Consider the following 22,924-nt stretch of genomic DNA (forward strand, 5'->3'; position numbering starts at 1 on the left):
TCCACAGAGAAATTTTCTTTTTTGATCGTTTTTTGGTGATTACGATTAAAAAAGAAAGGCAAAACTAAATTAGACTTAAGAGAACTAATTTGGCAACGTACGTACGATGGTGTTAATAGGAACCATTTTTACTTATTCGGTGAAATTATTCATGACAATATCATCATATAAACTCTCGATCGAGTTTTAGCCAAATTATTTTGGCAAGTCGAGAATTTATTAAGAAAGGGTTGATTCAGTACAAATTGCAGTTGGAGAAGAGCTCGTCCGCGTTTGACCTAAAAATGGAATCCAGTCATGCTCCTCCAGGAAAAATATCACCGCTCAAAAAAGTGGTCGAGGAACATGGGAGAAAGGCTAATTCCATTCAACCCAAGTCTAATTTTTTAATTTAAGGATCTTTTTTCAGCGAGTGCTCCAAAGCACTCGTTAGTATATTTAAATTATATATTGAGGTTATCATGTAAAAATACACACACCCTATTTATTATATACTTGTATTTAAAATACTTTCTTAAATTAATTCAGATTTGTTTAAAAAAATTAATACATGAAACCCTCTCAATTGACACGGGACACCGGTTAACCGAATGGTTTGATTAAATAATAATAGAACACAGCCATGCAAACCTGCCTGAGGGATTAGGGGAGGGGGAAGGAAAAAAAAAAAAAAAAGTTAGGCACATGGGAATTTTTTTTTTTTTGGAAAAGAAGGCACATAGTTACAATTCACATTTGGAAAAGTGTCCTGAGAAGTTCCTCTCCACGAGCTGAAGTGCTAGACAAATGCAAAAGTGAAGCTGAAGTCTCCACCTTTCACTTTCGAGACTTTTTATTAGTGGTATTTCAGTCCCACTGTTTAGTATTACTCTCACGGTATCTTCCTTGCTGCCAAAGCAAAACAAGCCCATAAATCCTTTCATTTCTCCCTCTGGCTCTCATCATTGCGAATTGTGTATCTGCACTGAGGTTTTTGTACTACTGTAAGTAAAGCTTTCCTTATTACCAAGTTTATTAGTTCTTTTGCTTCTCTTAATAATTTGCTGCATGAAAGATATGATATTAGTTAATCAATTTTTCTGCTTTATACTTGTACCCTTTCTTTTGTGTAGTTTCTCTGAGTTTCTAAATTGAATCCTTGTTACTCTATCGAAAGATGTCTCAGCTTAGTTGTATTAAGGGATATTCATATCTTTATCCTTTAGTCGTATTAAGGGATGTTTATATCTTTGTTGTTCTTAGAATAGGGTGTGAAAATAACATATTAGAAATCATGGTGTAAGTTTGATTAGTCCCTTTTACTGTTCAGGCAAGAGCAGTTGTTTTTGATTCTCAATTGTTGAAATCAAATTCTTTTTTACTTAAATTCCGTTCAGGGTTCTGACACAATCTTTTTTTTTTTTTGAAATAGAGAGAACAAAAGAAGCTAACGGAATTGGTGATTCCGTTTGGATTAGCTATTTTTAAAGGTGTTTTTGCATTATTTTACTATAGCAGCATTTTTTAAAAATTTTTACCAAAGATGTTTTCTGTGACGCTTTTGAAGGTGTTTTTGAAATATATTTTGGGGACGTATTTTGTGATGGTTTTTGTGACACTTTTTGTGATGTTTTTGAAGGTGTTTTTGGAATGTATTTTGGGGTGTCTTTTAAAAATAAAAAAAATTTTAGAGTACTTTTTACAAATTTTTAGAATATTTGAAAAACAGGCGAATCCAAACGGAGTTGAGGACAATGTAGAGGCTCTAGAGCAGTGTAAGTTTTGAGTACCTTTCCTTCTTATTGATTTACCTAAAAAAAGGAATAACAGTTCTTTTTTTTTTTTCTAGTTTTATGGTTGTTGCCAGTTTTTTTTTTCTTTTAATAATTCGCTTCATCTGAATGAATAGGTGATCAAGCACATGAGGAGGAACATATGCAGTATGTCCCTTCGGAATTGGTTGGTTGTCCTGGGAATGATTCTGAGACATTGTATCATTGCTACCTAATTGCTCTTCAGCCTGATTTTAGTTGTGATACCATGCCTCACGATATTTTGCTTGCTACAAGAGCTAGGCTTGAATTTGATGATGAGACTCTGGATTTTGAGTTAGACGTGCCCAGAGGCAACTTAAAGATACGAATGAAATATGTTAGACGTATTAAATTAACGTCTGAAGTGGTAAATATATAAAATGACAATGCCAAAAAAATTATTCATCTCACATATTAAGTATTAGACAAAGAATTTAGTCCTATTTTGATCATGCAACATCTCTTTTGCTAGGTTCTTCTTTGCCAGAAATTTCAAGTTACACTTTTAAGGCTGCTCCTTGATCACAATCAGAATAAGCTAAAGGAAGCATTGAGTGGACTAAATCGAAACGGTCAACGTGATGTCTTTGATTATCTTCTGATTCCATCTATGGGCCCGCATGAAAATCCATCAATTGATTGGACGTGTGTTAGTTCTGTTCTATTTCCTCAGGAAAGCATGTCAGATAAGCATATGGATGCTTGTTCTAGCAGAGTTCAAGGTCGTTGCGTGCACACAATCAATGGATTGATCTGCTGCTGCAAATTGCAGAATTCTTTGGTTGTAACTCCTCATGATGGTATCATGTATTGCACTACTGGCATTGTAAAGCGGAAAAGAAGAGGATCTATTACTTATAAAGCAAACTTGGCAAAACGGTATGTAAAAAAATTTCTTATGCAAATATTGTAGGTTGAAGTCAAGGCTGTGTGTGATAAAATGTCATTGTAGGCATGGGATCACATTGCGTTTCGAGGGAGAACCATTTCTTAGGGGACAGCGTCCGTTTAAGGTGCAGAACTATCTTCTGGGATGCAGGAATCGAAAGAAAAAAGGTTGGTGAATCATTTAGCTGCGTTTTAGATTTGGCTCTACATTTGTACTTGTTTTAGGTTTACTGAAGTACCTTAAAGGAACTTGTAAAGCACAAATTTTGTAGTCTAAAATCTCAATCTATGGGTTAAGTAAAGGCTATTAGCCTGCATACATCTTTCAAAACTTACTGCAATAAAGAGAATTTGGAACCCGACTTCTTTTTGTTACTCCATTAGCAGGTGGAGATGGTGCTTGTTGAGGATTAAAGATGTTACTGATTTCCTAAGGAACATTCTTTCATTCAAGTTCGTCAAGGCTTTTGTTTTTGTATCTCAATTTTATAGATTAAATTCTTAGTTTTCTCACCCTAAATCTGTTATACTTGCATTGATATGACTAAGAAAGTTGAATATCCCCTGGTGTTATACAGCTCCTTTTCTTTATTGTTTTGATGTTCTCGGGGGCTTCTACCCCGTTCTTGGATACTAGTTCAACTGGCTAAGAGCATCTGACTACAATGATAGGGTAGTTCAACTGGTTGGATAATCATATAATTTTCTTGTGTGAAAGTATAAAGAAATGGAAAATAGGATAAATAAGACAAGCTTGCTTTTAGATAGGATGATCATTATGCAGAATATCTAGATATATGGTTGATTCAGATGAATTGTCATAGAATTGTCTGGTACGGAATCTAATTATATTCACAATCATCAAAGATGTATCACTTCCTATTGTTTTTTAACTGTGGAGACTGGAGTAAATATTTTGTCAAAAATGATTGTGAATATTGGATAGAAACCCATTAATCTACTGAGTCAGAGGTGCACTTTGATTTTTGGGTGTAATTGATTTGATTGGTTCACTTGGCTAACCATCCATCATTGCAACCATATTTGGGTTTAAACTACTGATTCAGAGGACGTTTGAGTTCTCTGTTTAATTGTTCATACTCACAAAGATTATATGTGGTATAGTCCATCTGCTATTTACCAGCGGTTCAGTATCTTGGTTCTCTTTTTCCCTTTATGTTGCTACAATTATGCATAACAAATTGCTCAAAGTTGCAATTTCTTATGGTTGGTGACCATTTTCTTTTTTTTCCTTTACAACCCTTGTAGGCTCAAGAGAGGCATCAGTTGAGTTGCCTCCAGAACTTTGTAAAGTGATCATGTCTCCTATATCCATTGGTTCAGTATCTTCCTTCGCATATGCTCCATCCATCATACAACGGATAGAGTCCTTGTTAATAGCTGGCAACTTGAAAAGGATGCTAATGGCCGACTACACTCTAAATGATATGATTCCGACCATCAAGGTTTATCCTCCAACTGTGGCTTAGAAAGTATACTATGATGGTCTCTCATTTTATTTTATTTTTTTTCTTGTGTGCTTGTCAAACTAGGACTAGTGAAAGACTTGCATTGAGATCCTTCCATGCTTGAACAAAGAAAGGTTTTCTGTCATGCAGTGAACAAGCTGAGTTGGTTAGAGCTTTACATCATATAATAATGAGGGTTTAAGCCTCATTTCCTCCCCTTTTAACTGGAGAAGACTAATAACAATAGCAAAGGGATTCACGAATCCTTTTTTTTTTTCGGGCGATACATAGAAACATGTATTAATATGTTGCAAATGAGTTGCAGAGAACATAGCTGTCTAACATACATTTTAGATATGCTAGCTATCTATCTGTGAAGGAGTATCTTCATTTCCAATATAAAACCCAGTAAAAATTACCAGAAAACAGCTGTTTGGAATTCCTTCATTCCAATACCAGTCCCAATTTTCCTTGTTAAGGATGAAAGGATGACATTCCTCCATGAAGCCACCATGTGTCTCACATTATGGACTACAGATTAAGTATAAACATAGGTGAACAAATTATAGCCTAGAATAGTACATAATTCCTTGCTCTGCATTACTCGTATACAATTGCAGCTAAATCCAACCTTTTCAAACGAATTCGAAGCGACGTTTCTGCAAAACCATTAATTCGTTGCTGCAAAGCATAAGAGCCTCTATATAAGAAACATAGACTGCACTAGCAAGGGAACAGTTTCACCAAACTTTGATCTGCTTTGCTCATGGCTGGACTGTGTAACTGTGGTTGGGGCCCAAAGGGAGAAGAATTTGGTTTCTGCACTCTTTTTATTTACTTTGTTCTTCACTCAAGCCAAAAAATGAAAAGTTTCCTTGTCATTTCCTTTCTTGTTCTCTGTTCCCATCTTCCTATAACTTAATCATAGTAAAACACAACTGTGTTGCAAGCTTGCTTCAATGTGATTCAAAAAATAGTACTATGGTTATTTTTTTTGTACTGGATATAGATTCATAAATCCTCTAACTAGTTACACGCGGATAGGCATAAGCTTATTTTAGAAAACTGCTACCAAAAACAGCTGTTAGAATGAAATGTCAAAGGTTTGATCTTATAGGTAGAATCTATATTGCATTACAGCAGGCTTTTTAATTTTAACCATAAGCTATGCACAGCCTAGCTTGTCAAAGGTGACAGAACAAGATGAGGTTATTTGTCGATCAAACCTACATAAATATGTGAGTGTACTAGCATTAGTTGTAAGGTAAAGCAAGTTGGTAGATACTTTAAAACCTGAAGGCCAGTTTGAATATCTCAATCTGTATGCAAAGCATTCTTACCTTCTTTTTTTTTTTTTTTCTTTTTTCTTCATTGGCTTGTCTTCAAAGGACCCAAAGTTGAAAGTAGTGGCTAGGAGTTGCCTCATAAATATTTTGAAACTAACATATGCACATTTATGTCTATATTTTTTGTTTTGGAACTAATTTACCGTCCATTTTATAGTAAAATATTCTTGACAAATCTGGTAGACTCGCACTATTGAAGAGAATTTCAACAGATTTCTCTGTGCTAATGTCTTTCTGCTTCTAGGTCTTGGAGGCAATTACGACTAAAAATTGTCAAGAGAATTTTAATTTGACACTATTGGCAACCCTTGGAGACTCCTTTTTGAAATATGCTGTGAGTCAACAACTATTCAAGCGACATCAAAATCACAACATAGATCTTCTTACGGAGGACAGGAAAAAAATTATCTCCAACAAAGCACTATACAATCTAGGATGCCATAAGAAGATACGGGTAACTTTTTTCTTTTTTTAAGTTACTGTTTTATTGTAGTGTCCATTATGAACTTTTCGCAAGAGAGACTCTCAGGAAGAGAGGCGTAAACGAAAGTCTAGACAAGGAAGAGACATGCAGTCTAGGCTGTTGAGAAATTTTAGGTAGATTAAGAAATTGAATAATAACTGCACTTACTTTCGGACTGTCTAAAAGAAAAAGAAACTATACTGAGAACTTGAATAGTTGGGATAGATCAAAAGTGGGGATTGAAGGTTGGAGGCATATTGTAATTGCATCATCAAAACATCACAATTGGTGTATTTAAACTTTTTCATGGAGAGCACCACAAAACAGAGTTATCTTCATTTAATTTTGGTTTGAAATTTTTGTCCAGCTGAAAACTGTCTTTTCAAAATTTTCCCTGTTTAGACCAGAGAATTGCCAAATTAGTCAACTCAATTTTTTTCAGTAGGAGAGGGGTGGAATTTGCGAAGCGGGGAGGGGGAAGACGGGAATTGAACCCAAGGCCCTTAATTCGTGGGTCTCAACCTTCGGTACTAGACCAAGACGACCTCAACAGTCAACTCAATTTATTATACATGCTTGATCAATTCAGTTTAGTCTCGTGAAGTTTCTTCAGCTCACAGTAATTTTTGTTTTGCTTTATGACTTGAGTATTGGATTTTGTATTTGGCTACTCCATTGATGCATATGATGGTCAATCATGTTTTGATCATCATCAATGGTGTTCTATCTCTGCGTCTTCATGGTTTACTTCATCATTTACTGTATTGAATTGCACTGCTAGTTATTGCCTTGAGCAATATACACAAACTGTTCTATTTGCTCATCGGATTTCAGTTTTCGACTTTAGGGCTTTATCCGCATTGATCGTTTTGATCCTAAAACATGGATCATACCTGGTGATAACTCTCAAACCTACACACTGCAGAAAGAAGTGCTTTCAACTGGAAGAATTGTTTATGACAGGGAGAAAAGGACGACTAAAATTAAGCAGGTTGCTGATGTATTTGAGGCCCTTATTGGTGTATTCATTTGTACAACAAGTGAAAGAGCAGCCTTAGCGTTTATGAAATGGATGGGTTTGGAAGTTGACTTCATTTATGTGCCTTGCATAAGGCCAGTCCCTGCAAATCCAGAGAAGCTGGTTGATCTCAGATTTTTCGAGATGCTATTGAATCAATACTCATTCCATGATGCTTCTCTTCTTGTTGAAGCACTTACTCATGGTTCTTACACTCGACCTGAGAACTGCAGATGCTTCAAGGTAATCTTTGCCCTTGCTTTTTCTCATGTTGTTATGAAGGTAAGCCATTCTAGTTGTTTTTTGAACAATTTATGATCTTGTTGGGAATGTCTTCAGTATTTCCTCTGTTTTATTTTCTCAACTTGATTGTGCATAGGCATGTTTTTTTGTTATGTCAAACTTTGATTTCCTGGAAAATTGTGAAGCACTTAAATCTCATCTACTGAAATATCTTTTTGGTTGCTCGTCTGGCTTTAGTATTTTTCCTCAGTATTCAGTTTAGTGGTTCAGGATAGATATCGCACCAAAAGAGAAGCTGTTTGATGTGTATGCTGATGTTATTTGCTTGCAGAGATTAGCTTTTTGAAGTCTAGTGCCATATTTCATACTACAAGCAGTGTTATTAGTTGTGCTTTTTAGGTCGAGTTGATTAGTTATTTACAGGTTTGCTAGATCATTCGAGCCACCAGATGAAATCAGAATTAGCTACCGCTTTAAGGGGGAAAAGTCATATTATTACTTGTTTAGTTGATAAGTGCAAAACTATATGTTTGTTGGGAAAATTTACATAGGAGGGTTTTGCACGTTCTGGTTCTTCAATAGCTAGATTGCTTGCATGATCCTTATATCATGCACTAGTTTGAATTTGTCAATCGTTCCATACTGCAGCTACCAATGGCATGCCTTCTAGTAAAGATGTTATTGTGGATCTTTCATGTTTACCTACGTTCCCATTTCAATGGAATTTGCAGCGTCTGGAATTTCTTGGGGATGCAGTGCTGGACTATCTCATCACCGTGCACTTCCACAATAAGTATACCAATCTGTCTTCTGGATTATTAACAGATTTAAGGTCAGCTTCTGTGAACAATGCCCGCTGTGCACGAACTGCAATTAGAGCTGGGCTTCATAAGCACATTCTACATGATTCACGTGACCTGCAGCGGCACTTTCTCGCAATTGTTGAAAATTTTGAGCAATCATCACACGACTCGACTTTCGGGTGGGAGCCGGGGCCGGAGCCGGAACCAGTAAAGGTAATCCTCCATCTTTGATGTAAAATTAAAAAAACAATCTTTATTATTTTAGCTGTAGCACAGTGTTGCTTATTTTTTATGTTTCTTTTGAGTATTTAGTTGCTAACAACCTCATATTTTTCAGATTCTTGCAGATACCATAAAATCTCTTGCGGGGGCAATATACGTTGATTCTAGATATGACAAAGGGGTTGTACTTCAAAGCATAAAGCCACTTCTTGAGCCTCTGCCTACCCCTGAGACTTCAAAGCATAAAGCCACTTCTTGAGCCTCTGCCTACCCCTGAGACTTAAAAGCTCCAACCTGTGAGGGAACCGAAGGAATTGTGTGCAAAGGAAAAATTTGTCAAGGAGGAGGAGGATGGCAAGCTTCAGGTTAATGCAAATGGTTTCCCTTATGCTCGTACACTAACTGCCGCAAACAAGAAGACAGCCAAAAAAACAGCATCCATGGATATTCTGGCGAAGCCAAAGAAAAATTGGTTACACCGGGGAGAGCCACATACAACCCTGCCTGTCTTGTGAAATCAAACAAGTCAGATAGCCTTTTGGCTGGATCATATAAGATCCTGATGATGTTTTTATTCCAAAAAAAATTTAAAAACTTGCTTATCATCATGATCATCATCGGAAAGGTGATTCAGATTGTTGGTGTTTTTGCCGCCTTCACGGTTTCCATCATTGTATTCTGTAACGGCACTGGTAAATTATACTTTGGAACAAATTTTTGCAAGCAAAATCAAGAATTTTGAATGTGACTAATTGCAATTGAAACCTCTGAAATTAATGATGACAAAGGATTTCAGTGGAAAACTTGAGAGGCAGAGGGTACTTGTTCCCGGCAAGAGTTTTTTCTTTTTTGGTCATGTTCTTGGTGGTTATGATTGAAAAGAAAAGCAAAATTAAATTAGACCCAAGACAACTACTTTGGCACCGTATGATGGCGTTAATAGGAACCACTCATTCGGTGAAATAATTCATGACAATGTCGAATGACCTCTCATGTTTTAGCCAATTATTTTGGCAAGTCGAGAATTTACTAAAAATGGGTTGATTCAGTACAAATTGCTATCAGAGAAGAACTCGTCCAGGTTTAAACCCAAAGAGCAAAAAAAAAAAAAAAAAAAAAAAAAAAAAAAAAAAAGAGACTCTAGTCATGGTCTTCCAGAATAATATCACTGCCCAAAATAGAGTCCAAGAAACCATAAAATTGAGTCTCAATTTACATCAAATATGAAAATACCAAGCATGAGAAGAGCAACCATTTGCAGTAAGGAAAATAAAGGTACAATTGAAATTCGAGAAAGATGTGATGCAAATACATACACTCACACTAATTATACCCCTGCATATATTACACTTTCTCAAATTAATTCATTTTTACTAAAAAATTATCACATGAAACCCTCTTGATTGGCCCGGGTCACCCGTTAGCCAAAGTCTTTTATTCGTATGCATATATAAATGGAGTTTGGATGTTACTTTTAAGGATAGTTAAGGAATGGCAAGTACGTTGGTTCAACAAGTTGAACTATTTTACAATTTTGTGATAGGAGCTAAGGCTATACACGAATCGAATCAAACTTTTCATAGTTCGAGTTCGATTTAAAGTTTTGAATTCGAACTCAAATCCTATACAAGCTCAAAATCTAAGCTCGAGATCAATTTGATTTAATATTTAATGGGTTAAAGCTCAATTCAAGGGCTCGGAAATTTATATACTTCTTCAATTTTAATATTAAATTATTACTAATATTGATATTTTAAATAAAAATATTAAAAATTATTCGAATTAAATCGAGCCTTACTGAGTCGAGTATCTATAAGTTCGAACTCGATTTGATACTATAAATAAATCTTAATTCTTATTCGCATTCAACCTCGAGTTTGTTGACAATCGAATTGGAATCGAGGCCGAACTATTCGTTAAGGGTTCGATTCATCTATAGCCCTAAGGACGAGGGGCTTGGACAACGGCCTGGATGAGGCCTCAAAAATTTATGCGGCTCACATCACGTTTTGTAACTCGATTTTCACGCCGTGTGGGACCCACAAAAATGTTGTTCTAGTGTTACTCGCTGTTGTTCTATTATTACACCTTGTATAGATGATGTTACACCATGTACAAATGGTGTTACACCTTCTGCAGCGGTTGTTCTGACAACCGCTCCAGCCCCGCGTCCTAGCCGTAACGGGGCTTCAGCATAACATTTGTACTACCCTCTTTTTATGTAATTGGTGCGTGGTGCATCAGCATCTTAAATAGTGTTTATGGAGGCAAAATGACTAGCTTATCCTCTAATGTAACCATTAATTTTTTCATTAGCAGAAAAGAGGCAGCCCATCAGTTTAAAAATCATTGGAAACCCGTAATGTCTAATAAAACTCATTGAAATAATAGGTCTCATTCAAATCAATAATTGAATCATGTTTAAGACAATTTTAATGTGTAATAGGGAGTTTTTGGCTAAAATAACCTACTTTTCAAAAAATAATCCAAAGTAATGCTCTTTCAGTTTTTATTCCCTTGTTAATCTAGTTATTGCCACATAGGCTCCTTATCAAAGGAAAAGAATCACTTGTAGATCTTTTCTTCCATATATTACATGATTTTTCTTTGTTTGGTGCCCTAGGGACATTACATAAGCAAATTGAAACAGGAAAGTGGATTTACAATTAGTGCTTTAAAATTATCGATCACCTCCTAAATTGCAAATTTGCAGAGGAACTTTTTTTTCCCTACCATTATTCCTCCTTAGTATTATTTTTTTATCATTATATTACAAGTTCCTATCTTTTTTCTTGTAACATGCAATGTTATATATCGCGGTCTCCTAACTTTGCACATTTTAAGAAGTTTGTACAAATTCAAATTGTTTGACACATGAGTAAGCATTTCAAGATATATGATGATCATAGTTTTTGTGAACTGCAAAAATTCCACTGGAGGGGGAAAAGAAAATTAACAAAAAATTCTCTTACAATTTTTGGACTCATAACAAAAACCATTTCAAAAAAAGAGAGAAAATAGAATATAACTAGGTCATTATTAGTACCCAAGTTAACACACTATTAAATGAGCCAATCTAATGTGAGAAAATACTAATTAACTCACTAATAGATGGATGTTGTAAAACTAATAAAATAAACTACTACAATATCAAGTGAAATATTGGAGAAAGAAGTAGAGAAATGGAGAGTGATATTCTTATTGTTCCAACTAATCAAAAGTCTTTCCAAAGGGTGTTAATGTACCTCTATAGGTACTACAAGATTAAAAGTACATCAATCCTATTAAACACCCACTACTACAAGAATATGAAGAAACCTGTGAAACAGTTTTTCCACTACATGAATAGAATTATGGATTGTAACTTCTATACATAATGTAGTCATAAATCATGAATTAATCCTCTTGAGAATACAAAGGAACATCCACACTTTGAATTGTTTCATAACAATGGAGAAATAACTTTATTTACCTTTGAGATTGTCATAAGTAGTAAAATTCAAACCGTTGAAATGTCATTAACAATCGATGCGGATTGTGACTATCATAAAGAAAGAACATAAGACGACAACGTGAATCATGGCAACAAGTAAATTAACAAGGGAATAAATTTTGAAAATGCAATAATTTCGAAGGAGAAGGTCATTGTGAAAATAAACTCGTGTAATAGGTGAAGAATTTTAGTTTTCTTGGCCGTTACAAATGTAACTGAAGTCGCCTTCGAGTTCTTTTGCATTTTTTTTGGGCAGTTTCTTTTGGATACAATAATGGAAGTTATTAAGACTGAAGATTGTTGGTTCAGCTGATTGTAGTTTGCATTTGTGCAGCTGTTTAGGGAGGTACTTTTATTTTAGAAGTGTAAACGAGTCGAGTCGAATCGAGATTTGATTTAATTGATTTGAGTTTCAACTTAATTTTATAAAACTCGAACTCGAGTTTGACGAGTTCAAAATGTCAAGTTCAAACGCTAGTTAAAAAAGAAAATATTAGAAATATATATATTATTTTACTATTAAAATATTATATATATATATAATTGAGCTCGCAAATGAATTTAGTATTTTTAAACTCGAATTTGAGATCGACTTCGACTTGATCAACGAATGGGGTTGATTCGATTTGTTTGCAGATCTAGTTTATTTGCTCTCTCTGTCTCTCTCCCCCCCCCCTAAGGATTAGCTATTTTTGAGAGTATTTTTCAAAAAATTTATTATAATATTATATTTAAAAACTTTTACTATAAATGTATTGAGGATGTTTTTAAAATTTTTTAAAATTTTAAATTATTTTGAATATTTTTTAAAAATTTATACCACTCGCCACCCCCACGCGCGGCTACCATCCTCTCCTTCTGCCTTTCTCCTCTCTCTCTCCCTCTCTCTTTCTCCCCTTCTTCCTTCTCTCCCTTCTCCCCTTCCCCTCCTTCTCCCTTCTCAGTTCTCCCCCCTCTCCTACCCTCCCTTCCCTCTGCCCGCCGCCACCCTTCCCTCCCCTCCCCCTCCCCCTCCATGACCGGTCACTACTAGAGGGCCACAACCAGAGATTCATATCTAGTCGCAACCGGTCGCAATTAAAAGCTAGTCGCGACCATCTGGTTATCCACCAATGCAAAGGCCTGTGGTTATCCATAAACCTGCAAGTTCCTCTGAAGCAGTAGGTAGACAGCAACAACCTCACAAAGATCTAGAAAACTTAAAGAACATGTTGTTTTCCTCTGCACAAGTTCAGTTAGCACAGTAATCAAGTTTAGATAATAGTTGTCTCGTGTTTTTGACCAGTATAATTATGTAAAGCTAGACTAATTTCTAATGAACAATACTTGAAGACACAAAACCAGTATCCTATGCTTTCTTCTATCGATATTTTCTACAAATAATCTATCCAGTTTGAACATTAGACTGCCCTCGGGTGAAAATTGTCTTGTGTGAATATTATTACTACGTTTGGAAAAAAAAAAAAAGAATATTATTACTATATTTCAGCCCAATAATAAATTACGGGCAAAGAAGGAAAACACATGAAAGAACTTTACCTATTTAAAACTGTGAGAGAATTGCAATTTTGGTCTTAAATATTCTTAAAGTTTGAATAAAAATGAATATAGCTCCAAATGTTTTAGTTTCTATGTATATTTAGTCCTAATCGCTAATTTTTATGAATTGCTACCAGAATCAAGTCATGTGCCAGCAACAACGAACTATTTAATTTTTTTTTAAAATTAATAAAATATTATACTAACCATAAACTGTGATAAAAAATGACTAATTACTCATATGTTGGTCACATGAGAAATTAGTCTTTAACCTAATTTTTTTTTTTTACCAACCAAATTTTCATATTTTTGGACTAAAGACTATTTACTCAAATGATCATCATGTGAGTAACTAGTCCTCTTCGACTATTAAATTATGGCAAAACAGTATTCTTTTCAAGTTTTTTAATTCTTTTTAAAAAATTAATTGTCAATGCGTAATAGCACATGACAGGATTCGGGTAGCAATTGTAAAAATCAATCAATAGAACTAAATGCACTTAGAAATTGAAACATTTGTTTTCTATATTTGTTTTCTTTCAAATTTTAAGGACTAAAAGCATTCGTACTCCAAGCATTTGAGACCAAAACTGCTATTCTCTTTTTAAAACTGCTATGCAGCGTGTATTCTGCGTCTATATGGCTATGCAATTCAATAAATTAACTATGAAACGCTTGCATAACTACACTTCTTTTACAAATTCTCCTCTCATTACCAGTAGTGTGAAAAATTTTTTAATAAATATTAAAACGCCAGCGAGTAGCGCTTGGGTCAACCCTTGTAAATGACAAGGAAACACAACTATGTAATAATATGGAGCAGTACTTGAGAAATGTGAAAATTCAAAAATGTGTAGTGGTGAAAATCTAATTGGCATTGGATTCACAGTTAGGCACATAGTTACATGTCATCCTCAAAGACGTTTGAGAATCTCTGGTAGAATCTAGAGCTCAAAACAACACAAACAATCTCGTACGCTTACAGCCTTAGGAAATGTTCTCTGGAGTTCCTGTCCACCAGCTGAAGTGCAGGACAAACGCAAAATTCGAGCTGAAGTGTGCCCCTCTCACTTTCAACATCAAGACAACAGGACTTATTAGTGATACTTCAGTTCCACTTTAATGTTACTTTAACTGTATCTTCCTTGTTGCCAAAGCAAAGTAAGCCCATATATCCTCATTTCTCCCTGTGATCTGTGCGAATTGTGTGCATCTGCACTGAGGTTTTTGTACTATTGTAAGTAAAGCTTTCCTCATTATCAAGTTTATTAGTTCTTTTGCTTCTCTCAATAATTTGCTGCATGAAAGATATGATGCTAGTTAATCAATTTATGTGCATTGCACTTATAGCTAGTCTCTATCTCTCTCTCTCTCTCTCTCTCTCTTTTTTGGGGAGCAGTTTCTTTCAGTTTCTAAATTGAATCCTTGTTACTCCATCTAAAGATGAATCTGTTTAGTTTTTCCTTTAGTCTTATTAAGGGATGTATGTGTGTGTGTGTATATATATATATACATATATATATCTTTGTTGTTCATAGAATAAGGTGTGACAATAACATATCAGAAATCATGGTGTAAGTTTGATTAGTCACTTTTACTGTTCAAGCAAAAGCAGCTGTTTTTTATTCTCAATTGTTGAAATCAAATTCTTTTTTACTTAGATTCTGTTCAGGGTTCTGACTAAATAATGTTTTCTTGAAATACAGAGAACAAAAGAAGCTAATGGAATCAATTAATATTGTAGCTGATGACAACGTAGAGGCTCCAGAGCAGTGTAAGTTTTGAGTATCTTTTGTTCTCATTGATTTACACCAATATAAAAAGAAAAAATCGAACTGCTCTTTTTTTGTTTTTCCTTCTAGTTTTATAGTTGTTACCAATTCCAATTTTTTTTTTTTTTAATAATTGGTTTCATCTGAATGAATAGGTGATCAAGCATATGAGGAGGAACAGATGCAGTATGTCCCTCCGGAATTGGTTGGTCGTCCTGGGAATGATTCTGAGATATTGTATCATTGCTACCTAATTGCTCTTCAGCCTGATTTTAGTTGCAACACCATGCCTCGCGATATTTTGCTTGCTACAAGGGCAAGGCTTGAATTTGATGATGAGACTCTGGATTTTGAGTTAGACGTGCCCAGAGGCAGCTTAAAGATACGAATGAAATATGTTAGACATATTAAACTAACGTCTGAAGAGGTAAATATATAAAATGACAATGCCAAAATAATTATTCCTATCACATATTAACTAAAAAGACAAATAATCAGTCCTATTTTGATCATGAAACATCTTTATCCTTTGCCAGGTTCTTCTTTGTCAGAAGTTCCAAGTCACACTTTTTAGGCTGCTTATTGATCAAAATCAGAACAAGCTGCAAGAAGCATTGAGCGGATCAAACGAGAACATTGAACATGCTTTCCTTGATTATCTTCTGATTCCATCTACAGGCTCGCGTGAAAATCCATCAATTGATTGGACGTGTGTCAGATCTGTTCTATATCCTCAGGAAACCATATCAGATAAGCATATGGATTGTTGTTCTAATAGAGTTCAAGGCCGTTATGTGCACACAAAAAATGGCTTGATCTGCTGCTGCAAATTGCAGAATTCTTTGGTAGTGACTCCTCATAACGGTATCATATATTGCACTACTGATACTTTGGATGATTTGAACAGCAATTCGTTGCTAATGCTGAGAAAAGGGGGATCTGTTACTTATAAAGCATACTTTGCGAAACAGTATGTAACAACTAAATTTTCATATGCAAATTTTGTAGTTTAAAGTCAAGGTTAAGTGTGATAATGTCACTGCAGGCATGGCATCACATTGTGCTTCGACGGAGAACCATTTATTAAAGGAAAACATCTGTTTATGGTGCAGAACTTTCTTCTGGGATGTAGGAATCAAAAGACAAAAGGTTAGTGAATCATTTAGCTACAATTTAGATTTTGCTCTACGTCTGTACTTGTTTTATGTTTATTGAAGTGCCTCAAAGGAACTTGTAAAGCACAAATTTTGTAGTCTATAATCTCAACACTAAGGGTTAAATAAGGCAATTAGCCTGTTCACGGCTATCAAAACTTAATGCCTACTCCAGCTTGAGAGAATTTGGAACCAAGCTTCTTTTTGTTGCTTCATTTGCAGATGTTGCTTGCTGTGGACCTAAAGAATATTCTTTCATTCAATTTTAATTGAGCTATGAATTTCATTGAGAAGTTCAACATCCCCTGCTGTTAGACATCTCCTTATCTTTATAGTTTTGATGTTCCAGGCTTCTACCCTGTTGATGGATGACGAGTTTAACTGGCTAAAAGCATCTGACTGCGATGATGGAGCAGCAACATGCTGTTTCTAGTGTGATACTAGTATAAACAAAAGGAAAATAGTGACAAATAAGATAAGCTTGATTTTAGATAGGATGACCTTTATGCAGAATATCTTGATACGTAGTTGAAGTATGATAGAATTGCCTACTATTGCAACCATATTTTGACCAGACCAGCTGCACAGCTCTAAGTTGCTCCCCATTTGAGTTCTCTGTTTGATTGTTCACACTCTTAAAAGGATTGTGTGATATGTCTGTACGTTACAAAGGGTTCATTGTCCGAGTTTACTCTTTGGATTTATATTTCTACAATTATGCATAACAGATTGCGCAAAATTGCAGTTTCTTATGGTTGCTGACCTTTTTCTCTTTTTCTTGTACTACTACCCTTGTAGTCCCGACTAATGCATCAGTTGAGTTGCCTCCAGAAATTTGTGAAGTGATCATGTCTCCTATATCCATTGGTTCAGTATCTTCCTTCTCATATGCTCCATCCATCATACAACGGATAGAGTCCTTATTAATAGCTGGCAACTTGAAAAGGATGCTAATGGCCGACTGCATGCTCAATGATATGATTCCGACCATCAAGGTTCATCCCCCTAACTGTGGCTTTGAAAATCTACTGAGAATAACAATAGCAAAGGGTATAGTTTGTGTACTTACAATAAATTTCATCGATCTTTCTTTTAGGCGGTATGTAGAAACTTTTATTAGCATGTTGCAATTGAGTTGCAGAGAACACGGCTCTCTAACATACATTGCACATATGCTAGCTATCTCTGTGGGAAACAATATCTTCATTTCCAATAAAAATTACTGGGGAACAGCTGTTTGGAATTCCTCCATTCTAATACCAGTTTCAATGTTTCTTGTTAAGGCTGATACAATTCCTTGTTAACTATAAACACAGGTGAACAAACTATAGGCTAGAATAATACATGATTCCTAGCTCTGCATTATTCATATACTGTTGCAGCTAAAGCCAGCCTTTTTAGCTCAATGGCAAACGAATTTGATGAGCAATATTTTGGAAATCATTGCAATTCATTATTGCAAAGCACAAGTACCTTTATATAAGGACATAAACTGCACTAGCAAATGAACAGTTTCACCAAACAGGATGAGGTTAGTTGTTGATCAAAGCTGCATAATTTTGTCTGCATACTAGGATTGGTTGTAACTTGTAAGCTAAAGCAAACTGGGAGATAATAAAAGCCAGAAGTTCAGTTTAAATGTTTAATAAAGGGCAAATTACACTTTACCCCCCTATGGTTTAGTGTTTTTTGTACACAACTCTTCTATGATTTCAAAAGCTATGCATAACCTCTTCATGGTTTGGATTAAAAAGCGTCAAAGTAACAGAATTTGCAATCCATAATGGAGTCACCTAAAATGTCAAAAATACCCCCATGAAAAGTTGAAAATTATTTATTAATCACATGGGAGTTATGTGTATATTTTGAAAATTATAAGGGGATTATATGATAAAATATTAAACTATAAGGGGGTTATGTGGTAAAACATAAAATCATACGGGGTTAATGCGTCATATATATTATGTTTATATATTTTGGTCACTTTAACATTTTAGATATTTTTAAAAGTTCGTTACGAATGATCATTTCCGTCATTTTAACACTTTAATCCAAATCATGAGGGAGTTAGGTATATCTTTTGAAACCATAGAGGGGTTATGTATAAAAAATACTAAATCATAGGGGGTAAAATGTAATTTGCCCTTGAATATTTGCAATAAGCATTCATTAATTTTTTTTTTTTTTTTGGTGATTAATAGGCTTGTTTGCTAAGGACCAAAGTCGAAACTAGTAGCTAGGAGTTGCCATATGAATATTTTGAAATTGACATACGTACATTTACGTCCATATTGTTCCTTTTGGAACTATTCTACCCTGCATTTTATAGTCAAATATTCCTGACAAATCTGATAAGACTTTCACCATTGAAGAGAATTTCAATAGATTTTCCCAGTGCTAATATGTTTTTCTGCTTTTAGGTCTTAGAGGCAATTACGACTAAAAATTGCCGAGAGAATTTTCATTTGACATCATTGGCAACCATTGGAGACTCCTTCTTGAAATATGCTACAAGTCAACAACTATTCAAGACACATCAAAATCACAACAATGGTCTTCTTACTGAGGAGAGAACAAAAATCGTCTCCAACCTCGCACTATGCAAGCTGGGATGCGATAAGAAGATATCGGTAAAATTTCCTTTTTTAAGTTACTGTTGTATTATAGTGTCCACTATGAATTTTTCATAAGAGAGACTGTCAGGACTCAGGAAGAAAGGTGTAAAGAAAAGTCTACACAAGGAAGAGATATGCAGTCTGGTTTGTGGTGAAATTAAGAAATTGAGTTGAACTGCAATTAATTTCAAGCTGTCTAAAATGAAAAAGGGATTATACTAAGAACTTGAATAGTTTGGATAGATGAAAAGTAGGAGGGAAGGTTGGTGGCATATTGTAGTTGCATCATTACAATATTTAAACTTTTCCACGAGAGTACCACAAAGCAGAGTTATCTACGTTTACTTCGGTTTGAAATATGAGTTCTTCTGAAAACTGTCGTTTCAAGTTTTTCCGGTTTAGATCAGGGTAATAACCGACTTAGTGAACTCAATTTCCTATATGTATTTGATCAATTGAGTTTAGTCCCGTGTAGTTCTTTCAGCTTATAGTAACACTTGTTTTTTGTTCTATGACTTTTGAGTGTCAGATTGTTAATTATCTTTTGAGCATCACCAATAGTGTTCTATCTCCGCCTCTTCATGGTTACATTCGTTATCCACTATATTGACTTGCTCTGCTAATTATTGCATTGAACAATACATACAATCCTTGCTTTTTTTCTCATCTGATTTCAGTTTTAAACTTCAGGGGTTTATCCGCAATGAATGTTTTGACCCTAAAACATGGAGAATTCCTGGTGATAACTCTCAAACCTATACACTGCGGGAAGAAGTGCTTTCAACTAGAATAATTGTTTATGGCAGGGAGAAAAGGATGATTAAAATTAAGACGGTTGCTGATGTAATTGAGGCCCTTATTGGTGTATTCATTTGTACGACAAGTGAAAGAGCAGCCTTAGCGTTTATGAAATGGATGGGTTTTGAAGTTGACTTCGTTTATGTTCAGTACAAAAGGCCAGTCGCTGCAAATCCAGAGAAGCTGGTTGATCTCAGATTTTTCAAGTCTCTATTGAATCAATACTCATTCCGTGATGCTTCTCTCCTTGTTGAAGCACTTACTCATGGTTCTTACGTGCGACCCGAGAGCCCCACATCCTATAAGGTAATCTTTTCCCTTCCTTTTTCTCATGTTGTTTTGAAGGTAACCCGTTCTAATTGTTTTTTGACGAATTCATGATCTTGTTGGAGATGTCTTCATTGTTTCCTCTGTCTTGTTATCTCAACTTGATTTGATTGTGCATAGGCATGTCATTTCGGTGTGTCAAATGTTCCTGCAAAAGCGTGAAGCACTTAATTCTCGGCTGCTGAAATATCTGCAAAATGTTCCTCATCTGGCTTTAGTGTTTTTCCTCGGTATTGAATTTAGTGGTTCAAGATATATATATTGCATCAAACAGAATCTCTTTGATGGGTGTGGTGACATTTAGTGCCATATTTCATACTTAAAGTAGTATCATTAGATGTATTTTAAGGTGGAGTTGATTAGCTATCTACAGATTTGCTAGATCATTCAAGTCTATTTGAATTACCATTTATATTTTGGAGCCACCAGATGAAATCTGAATTGACTACCACTTTAAGAGGGGGAGTCATATTATTACTTGTTTAGTTGATCATAGCCCTGGAGATATATGCTTCTCCACGCATGACTAATCGATAAGGTGCAAAACTAGATATTACATAGGAGGGGTTTGCATGTTTTGGTTCTTCAATAGCTAGATTGCTTGCATGATCCTTATATCATGCACTAGTTTGAATTTGCCAATAGTTCCAAACTGCAGATATCACTGGCATGCCTTCTAGTAAAGATATTATTGTGGATCTTTCATGTTTACATATGTTTCCGTTTCAATGGAATTTGCAGCGTCTGGAATTTCTTGGGGATGCAGTGCTGGACTATCTCATCACCATGCATCTCCACAATGAGCATCCCAATCTGTCTTCTGGATTATTAACAGATTTAAGGTCAGCTTCTGTGAACAATGACTGCTATGCACGAACTGCAATTAAAGCTGGGCTTCATAAGCACATTCTACATGGTTCACAAGCCCAGCGGCGGCGCATTCTTGCAATTGTTGAAAATTTTGAGCAATCATCACAAGACTCGACTTTTGGGTGGGAGTCAGAGCCAGTAATCAAGGTATCTTTAGTATTTTAGCTGTTGCACAGTGTTGCTTATGATGATATCATGAGCTAATTCTTGATATTTCTTTGAGTAATTAGTTGCTAACAGCCTCGTATTTTTCAGATTCTTGCAGACATTATAGAATCTCTTGCCGGGGCAATATACGTTGATTCTGGATATGACAAAGAGGTTGTATTTAGAAGCATAAAGCCGCTTCTCGAGCCTCTGGTTACCCCTGAGACTTTAAAGCTCCAACCTGTGAGGGAACTGGAGGAATTGTGTGCAAAGGGAAAATTTGTCATGAAGGAGGCTGTCAGATATGACAATGGTGAGATATCCGTCGAGCTTGAAGTTGATGCAAATGGTGCTACTCACACATGTCAGCAATCTGCGGCAAACAAGGATGCAGCAGAAAAAAAAGCAGCCATGGCTATTTTGGAGATGCTAAAGGGAAATGAGTTACACCGGAGGGGCCACGCACAACCCCGCCTGTCTTGAGAAACAGGACAATCAGATTGCCTTTTGGCTGGATCATATACTGTCAAGTAGCCATTTGAACTCAAAGCTTGATCTCGCTAGTTGAAGCACTTGAAGAAGAATCTTGCATGCCTCTCTTGCTCATTCAAATTGGTGATACTTCTCCATGTATCATGGGGTTTTTTTTTTTTTCTTTTTTTAATAATTGTATTTTCCATTGTCTATTAAGATATGACAAGGTAAGTGTGATTTTATCTATGAGTGCTTACTGTTTAGTGTTGCATAACTTCGGAGATCATATTTTTCGGGCACAAAATGCCTCAATGACTCGCAAACTATTACGAAATTCAGTTTTTGACCCTTTAACTATTAACTGATAAGTTTTAACTCTCCAACTAATTAAAACATAAAATTCTAACTCTTCTGTCAACTTGAGTTGTTATGTTTTACAGAGAAAATATTTAATCAAATACTTTATTTATAACTTACTAGACTTGTAAAATAAAAAACAACTATGTGAAGAAATTATCAAATAAAACATAAATTCTTGGATTAAAAAACTACCAAAAATCTGACTCCAATAAAACTACTAATAATTAAATAGAAACTTCTTATTTATTGTACATATTCAAAAATGCTTTGTATTGGATTTAGATTTTAGAGTCTTTAGTGCTATTATCTGGTTGTCAAAGGCATTTCGAAAGCAGAACTAAAACCCTTCTCCAACTCCAAGGGTGGCTGAGTGCTTTAAATAAGGAGATTAAAAAAAAATGCATATGTAAAAGTATCTGGTGTTTTGTCATCTGGATCGAGATTTGAGTGCCAATGTGCGCGTTTACTTGCAATGTTAAGGAGAAGTCTTTAACTGCATGTTAGTTCAATTAATAAGGACAAATTATTACCTCACAAAAGATTGTGTTTGGAGTTCGTTGTCAATGTAATGCTAATGCGCGAGTTGTGTTTTCGTTATAAATGTAAAAATTGTATTGATGGATGATTTGCAAGAAGTCTTATAAGCTATCTATAGTCTCGAGACTGTTGATATAAGGGTTATTTTGGTGGACAATGTGTAAAAATTTCTGTAATCAATTCGGAGCGCCGATGTAAGTGCTTGACAAGCGATCTGTAATAGACCCTGTAAATAAACCCTATAGGGCATGTCCCAAGCCGAACCTCTTCAAATCTTTTTTCTATACAAAAAAAAAAAAGAAAAAAGAAAAAGAAGCCTGCAGCTGCCTAGCAAGTAGCTACTAGCAAAGAACACAATTCTTCCATGCGAAAATGTGATCCAAAAGTAGAATTTGGGACCAAACTATATCTTCTTTTGGTCTTTTGCCCTTTTGGGAGTCCAAAATGTATTATTACTCATATTTAAGGCATTAGAAAATGATAAACTATTTCGTTATTTTTGACCTTTTGCCTTTTTGGTAGAGGTGGCAAAATGGATGATTTGGACGGGTTTGGATTAGGTAAAATGGGTAATAGGTATAAATAAGTCAACT

The 22,924-nt window shown here is 35.2% G+C and overlaps 2 protein-coding genes across 3 annotated transcripts; both read left to right on the forward strand.

The window, feature by feature from the left end:
- Positions 1 to 898: 898 nt before the first annotated feature.
- LOC113762905 (endoribonuclease Dicer homolog 2-like) lies at positions 899 to 8,878 on the forward strand. 2 transcript variants are annotated; one of them, XM_027306536.1, is made up of 10 exons: positions 899 to 983; positions 1,412 to 1,754; positions 1,889 to 2,160; positions 2,266 to 2,672; positions 2,746 to 2,849; positions 3,951 to 4,147; positions 5,741 to 5,950; positions 6,807 to 7,220; positions 7,952 to 8,236; positions 8,361 to 8,878. In XM_027306536.1, the coding sequence occupies exons 2-10, from the start codon at positions 1,523 to 1,525 to the stop codon at positions 8,502 to 8,504; spliced, it is 2,265 nt and encodes a 754-aa protein (XP_027162337.1). In that variant the 5' UTR covers positions 899 to 983; positions 1,412 to 1,522; the 3' UTR covers positions 8,505 to 8,878. The 2 variants fall into 2 exon arrangements, with proteins under 2 accessions (XP_027162337.1, XP_027162338.1); XM_027306537.1 differs by having other exon boundaries at positions 8,371 to 8,457.
- A 5,624-nt stretch (positions 8,879 to 14,502) lies between these two features.
- On the forward strand, positions 14,503 to 21,678 carry LOC113762904 (endoribonuclease Dicer homolog 2-like). The gene is made up of 10 exons (XM_027306535.1): positions 14,503 to 14,514; positions 14,984 to 15,051; positions 15,205 to 15,476; positions 15,586 to 16,019; positions 16,095 to 16,198; positions 17,002 to 17,198; positions 18,624 to 18,833; positions 19,509 to 19,922; positions 20,685 to 20,960; positions 21,069 to 21,678. Exons 2-10 carry the CDS (start codon positions 15,000 to 15,002, stop codon positions 21,441 to 21,443), a joined length of 2,334 nt encoding a protein of 777 aa, XP_027162336.1. The 5' UTR covers positions 14,503 to 14,514; positions 14,984 to 14,999; the 3' UTR covers positions 21,444 to 21,678.
- The last annotated feature ends 1,246 nt before the right edge of the window (positions 21,679 to 22,924 follow it).

This window comes from Coffea eugenioides, chromosome 2 (assembly GCF_003713205.1).
Source record: "Coffea eugenioides isolate CCC68of chromosome 2, Ceug_1.0, whole genome shotgun sequence".
In the NCBI taxonomy this organism is placed as follows: Eukaryota; Viridiplantae; Streptophyta; class Magnoliopsida; order Gentianales; family Rubiaceae; genus Coffea; species Coffea eugenioides.

Coding starts and splice junctions, on each gene's coding strand:
- LOC113762904 (XM_027306535.1), top strand. CDS start 15,000: ATGGAATCAATTAATATTGTAGCTGATGACAACGTAGAGGCTCCAGAG. Junction 16,020..16,094: donor AAAGCATACTTTGCGAAACA/GTATGTAACAAC, acceptor ATGTCACTGCAG/GCATGGCATCACATTGTGCT. Junction 17,199..18,623: donor ATATGATTCCGACCATCAAG/GTTCATCCCCCT, acceptor TTCTGCTTTTAG/GTCTTAGAGGCAATTACGAC.
- LOC113762905 (XM_027306536.1), top strand. CDS start 1,523: ATGTTTTCTGTGACGCTTTTGAAGGTGTTTTTGAAATATATTTTGGGG. Junction 1,755..1,888: donor TGTAGAGGCTCTAGAGCAGT/GTAAGTTTTGAG, acceptor CTGAATGAATAG/GTGATCAAGCACATGAGGAG. Junction 2,673..2,745: donor AAAGCAAACTTGGCAAAACG/GTATGTAAAAAA, acceptor ATGTCATTGTAG/GCATGGGATCACATTGCGTT.